This window comes from Vulpes lagopus, chromosome 15 (assembly GCF_018345385.1).
Source record: "Vulpes lagopus strain Blue_001 chromosome 15, ASM1834538v1, whole genome shotgun sequence".
Taxonomy (NCBI): Eukaryota; Metazoa; Chordata; class Mammalia; order Carnivora; family Canidae; genus Vulpes; species Vulpes lagopus.
This window is the reverse complement of record NC_054838.1, coordinates 21,837,774-21,843,204: the sequence shown is the minus strand read 5'-3', so window position 1 is coordinate 21,843,204 and position 5,431 is coordinate 21,837,774. Positions and strand designations below refer to the sequence as shown.

The 5,431-nt window shown below is 38.8% G+C and overlaps 1 protein-coding gene across 1 annotated transcript; it reads right to left on the bottom strand.

Moving 5' to 3' along the window:
• Positions 1 to 3,831: 3,831 nt before the first annotated feature.
• On the bottom strand, positions 3,832 to 4,776 carry LOC121476021 (olfactory receptor 52D1-like). The gene has a single exon (XM_041729740.1). It carries the CDS (start codon positions 4,774 to 4,776, stop codon positions 3,832 to 3,834), a length of 945 nt encoding a protein of 314 aa, XP_041585674.1.
• Between the last annotated feature and the right edge of the window lie 655 nt (positions 4,777 to 5,431).

Here is a 5,431-nt window from a genome sequence, read left to right as displayed (position 1 = left end):
GCCAGTGTAATTATGCATTTGGGCATCACTTGATTATTTCACCTCCACCAGAATGTAAAGTCCCTGAGACATGGACTTTGTTTTGCCCACCCTTCTTAATTCTTCAGAATTAAGCACTGGGTGATGTATGGAAGTGTTTAATTACTATATTGTACACCTGAAACTGAGATAACACTGCATATTAACTATACTAGAATTTAAAATAAAATAAAAGGAGAACCTGGGTGGCTCAGTGGGCTGAGCATCAGCTTTTGGTCTTTGCTCAGGTCACGATCACATGGGTTGTGTGATGGAGAACAGTCTGCTTAAAGATTTTCCTCTCTCCCTCTGCTCCTTCCCCCACTCATGTGTGCACACACAATCTCTCTAAAATAAGCAAATCTTGAAAAAAATAAATTAAATTAAAAAATAAATAATGAAAGTAAATGGGGACTTAAACATGGGATTAATTATTTTTATTTTTCTTTAAATCAGATACTACCACTTAGTCAATATATGACATTGAGCATATTATTTAATCTCTCTGAATCTAAATTACTTACATGTTAGATCAAGACCAACAATCCAGTGATTATGGTGATAATTATAAAATTTTATTTGCATGTGTATATATAGAGCTATGCCTTTATGCACATATATATGCAAATGTATACCTATGTCTCACAAATTCTGACTTATAATAAATACACAAAATTGTTATGATAATCCATGTGTTAATTAATAAATGCTGTTATAAGTGTCTTATATGTGTGTGTGTGTGGCACTATTGTAAGTGTCTTATATGTTTTCATTTATTTAATCCTTTAAGCTCTCTGAGGCAGGAAATCATATGATCCTTATTTTATTGATTTTGACAACAAGGCCCGGAAAGTTTCAGCAACTTGCTTGAGCACACAAAAGCAGAAAGTGGAAGAGATGAATAATGAACTCAGACACTCTGCTTCTAGAGCCAGTGCACTTAACTTCAAACCATACTAAGAGTTTACTTGGCAAAAGGCATATTAAGAATTTAACTAAAATGTATCATGACATTTTCTACAATAAAGGTAGGGAGAATTTTTAGTTAGTTTGCCCTGAGGGAAAAAACTTAATCTTTCTGGGGCATCTGGGTGGATCAATGGGTTAAACATCTGCCTTCAGCTCAGGTCTTAATCCTAGGAGTTTGGGATCAAGATTCCCCAGGGTCCTGGGATCTAGCCCTGCATCAGGATCCCTGATCATCAGGTAGCCTGCTTCTTCCTCTCCCTCTCCCTATTGCTGCCCCTGCTTGTGTTCTCTGTCTCTCTCTGTCAAATACATAAATAAAATTTTAAGCAAAATAAAATAAAAGAAACTTAATCTTTCTGATAAAGTAGGGGAGTTTAAATAAGAGCTATATCTTGAAGGATAATTAAACTCTTCCCCTTGTAAAAAAGAGGATGAGTCAGAGAGAAACATTTTGAGCAAAACATAAAGATATGGAGAGACCAATTATTTGAGAGTTTTCTGTTTTGTTTTTTTTTAAGATTTATTTATTTATTTTTTGGAGGAGTGGGCAAAAAGAGAGAGAGAGAGAGAGAGAAGCAGACTCCCTGCTGAATGCAGAGCCCCCGAGACCATGACCTGAACCAAAATCAAGAGCTGGATGCTTAATTAACTGAGCCACTCAAGCACCCTAAAGATCTATTATTTGAATGAAGGTGGGAGTCTTCATGAACTGGCAATGAGTTCAAGGGATATATAAGAAAGAGAAATAGCAGAAAGAATTTCATTAAGCTTTGCTTTGCTATCCTGGTGCTTCCATGGGTCTGACATATCAATTCTTTTTTTTTTTTTTTTAACTTTTAGGAGGATAACTATGATCTCAATGTGAAGGGTGTGTTGGGCATAGTAATTAAAAGCTAATGCCTTGAAAATGTCAGTGGCAACTGTTGAAATAGCCCAACTGGGAAATGATAAAACCTTGAACACTCATGTTTTAGTAGAGTCTAAGGAACAGGAATGGAGAGAAGCAGCCCCAATATTTACCTCTAAGAATCTCTTATACTAAATAGAAGGAAATTACAGAGAAAAGAAAGAAGGCACAAATAATACAAGTAACAAATCACAAAAAGAGAACATCAATTCAATGAAATTCAGGATATTATTTATTGACTCTGGAGTAATTTCCATTTTGTATAAGCAAAGAAGTGAAGGAAAGAGTCATATTTTTAAAGAGAAAATACTCATATTTTTTCCAATAAAATACTTATATCATTTTTAATAATTTTATTTTTAATTATCACTAGTAGCATAATTGCTTTTATTAAATTGAGTTTTTATTTTATTTTATTTTACTTTTTTAATTGGAGTTCAATTTGCCAACATATAGCATAACACCCAGTGCTCATCCCATCAAGTGCCCCCCTCAGTGCCTGTCACACATTCACCCTCACCCCCCGCCCTCCTCCCCTTCCACCACCCCTAGTTCGTTTCCCAGAGTTAGGAGTCTTCATGTTGTCTCCCTTTCTGATATTTCCTACACATTTCTTCTCCTTTCCCTTATATTCCCTTTCACTATTATTTATATTCCCCAAATGAATGAGAACATACACTGTTTGTCCTTCTCTGTTGACTTACTTCACTCAGCATAACACCCTCCAGTTCCATCCATGTGGAAGCAAATGGTGGGTATTTGTCGTTTCTAATGGCTGAGTAATATTTCATTGTATACATAGACCACATCTTCTTTATCCATTCATCTTTTGATGGACACCGAGGCTCCTTCCACAGTTTGGCTATTGTGGAAATTGAGTTATTTTAATAATAGATTCCTTTCTTTAGCAAGGACATAATATCTGAAAACCAGCATAGCTGAGTCTAGCTCAGTGGGCTTGTTCCTAAACTCTGGGCAATTCCCAAGTATGTAGCATCAAGCATAATGTTGTTTCTATTTTCAGGACACTCTGTGATGAAGGTAAAGAGAATATTTTTAAAGATAATTAGTGTTAGTCCAGGTAACAAAATAGCATGGACAAGTCATTCTTTGTGGAGACACAATATTCCATGAGCGATACAATGTTTAAACTTCTGTGGTCTTGATTATTGCAATATTGAACTTTTCCACATTTCTGTTTGACAACTTGTCCTATGTGTCCATTCTTGTGAATAAAACACAATTATTTGTTGTATTAAAAGGACACCAGGCCTGTTATATTGCCTCTTCTGTAGAATATTGACAGTGATCATTAATTTTTCTTTTTTTAAGATTTATTTATTTATTTACTCAGAGAGAGAGAGGAGAGAGAGATGAGAGAGAGAGAGAGAGAGAGAGGCAGAGGACAGGCAGAGGAAGAAGGAGGCTCCGTGCAGGGAGCCGGACATGGGACTCGATTCTAGGTCTCCAGGATCACACCCCAGGCTGCAGGCGGCGCTAAACTGCTGCGCTACTGGGGCTGCCCATGATCATTAATTTTTCAATTGCAGATACTTCATATGGAATTTTCTGAGGTTCCATGGGTTTCTTCATGTTTTTAACCACTCCCAAATAGCCTCAGTTACAACACAGAAGATCGGTAGCAGCAAGAAGGATAATGGAAAAAAATGGAAAAATCCAAAAGAAGCAGAATGGAATCTTTTTCCAATCAACAAGGTTTGAGTAAGTTCCCTTTAATCCAGGTGTGCACAAAATATCTCATGCCCTCTAGTTTCATTACAGTTAGGGAATTTCTATTATATGTGGTCACTCTTCCCCACCAAAATATCTGATATCAGAGGGAGGGATGATTTTCATGTCAGTTACAAAAATGGAATCAATTATTTCCATACTTCCTATTATGATAGATATCATCTTTGCAAACAATTTCAGGATAATCAAGTGACTTTTACCTTTAGAGAACTAAGGACATGGTCTCGAATTTTTTTGGTCCTAATACCATAAACAATGGGATTAAGGAAAGGTGGTACCAGGAGGTACATATTGGCAATAAAGATATGAATTTGGGGAGCCACATTGTGGCCAAAGCGGTGAGTGAGGAAGGTAAAGACAGCTGTAGAGTAGAAAACAAGGATGACACAGACATGGGAGCCACAGGTGCCTAGAGCTTTAAAACTTGCTTCCCGTGATGGAAGGCGAAAGACTGCACGGAGGATTAGGACATAAGAGACAGCGATGAAAAAGCCGTCACAGGAACCAATGACAGAGGCCACACTGAGGCTGTAACGTTTGGTAGCTCCTGTGTCCACACACGCCAGCTTCACCACAGCCATGAACTCACAGTAGGTGTGGGCAATGATTCGTGTTCTGCAGTAGGGCAGCTGTTTGAGCAGGATGGGATGTGGGGAAAAGAAGGCCACTCCCCGGAGTACCACAGAAGCTCCCATTTTGGCAATGCGAGCATGGGTGAGAATCGTGGTATGGCGCAGTGGATCACAAATGGCCACATAACGGTCAAAGGCCATGGCTAGGAAAAAGCCTGATTCCATCGCAGTAAAGCTATGAATGAAGAACATTTGAGCCAGGCAGGCATCAAAGGCAATGTCATGGGCTCCAAGCCAGAAGAGACAGAGCATGCGGGGCAGGGTGGATGTGGAGAGGACCAGGTCGGTGATGGAGAGCATGCAGAGAAAGAAGAACATAGGCTCATGGAGACTTCGCTCTGCCCTCACCACAGCCAGGATGGTCACATTCCCCACCACAGCCACCACGTACATGGAGCAGAAGGGGATCCCAATCCATACATGCAGGTGCTCTAGTCCTGGGATGCCCATCAGCAAGAAGGTGTCTGGAGATGTTTGAGATTTATTGGCTAGTCCCATTGTGCTACTGCTCTCTGTCTTTTATGGAAGTAATCCTCCTTTTTAGGGCAAAAGTTTTCTGGCAAGTTCATCACAACCAAATAGGACAACAAATGAAAAGCAAATCTAGAAGACCCCAAAACATCACATTAGAAAACACCAAGGTTGTAATTTAGAGTAAAAAAAAAAAAAACAAAAGCTTAGTGACACTGGGCAAAGCTATGCAACCCAACACAAAGCACTTATTCTCAAACAAGTCATGAATTCCACAAATTTGTTCCAAAGAAAACAGCGAAAACCCAACTTTGAAACATCTCTGTGCAAGAAAATTCAATATCACCTGAATTTCCCATCTGACTCACTCATAGGACCAGATTAGCTTTTGCTAGAAATGTCAGGTATTATAGGGAAAACAGATCTTAGAATTCATCTATGCCAACTTCCTTCTTAACGTGATCCTGAAATATATTTTTCTAGCTGATGTTTGAGTTTTTCTCAAGTATACTTACTCATTTATCAGTCAATTCCATGTTTTTCTAGTCCTGTCATAGAAGCTGCCGGACGGTGTGAGCCTTCCCACTGGAGCGTTACAGACTCACTTGCCTTCTGCATAGTTTTCCAGAAGTTGAGGTTTAACACTCATGCCTCCTGTAGGTTCTCTCTGTTCTGTACGCAT

Excerpts from the sequence above, each read along its gene's own strand:
- LOC121476021 (XM_041729740.1), bottom strand. The coding sequence starts at position 4,776 with ATGGGACTAGCCAATAAATCTCAAACATCTCCAGACACCTTCTTGCTG.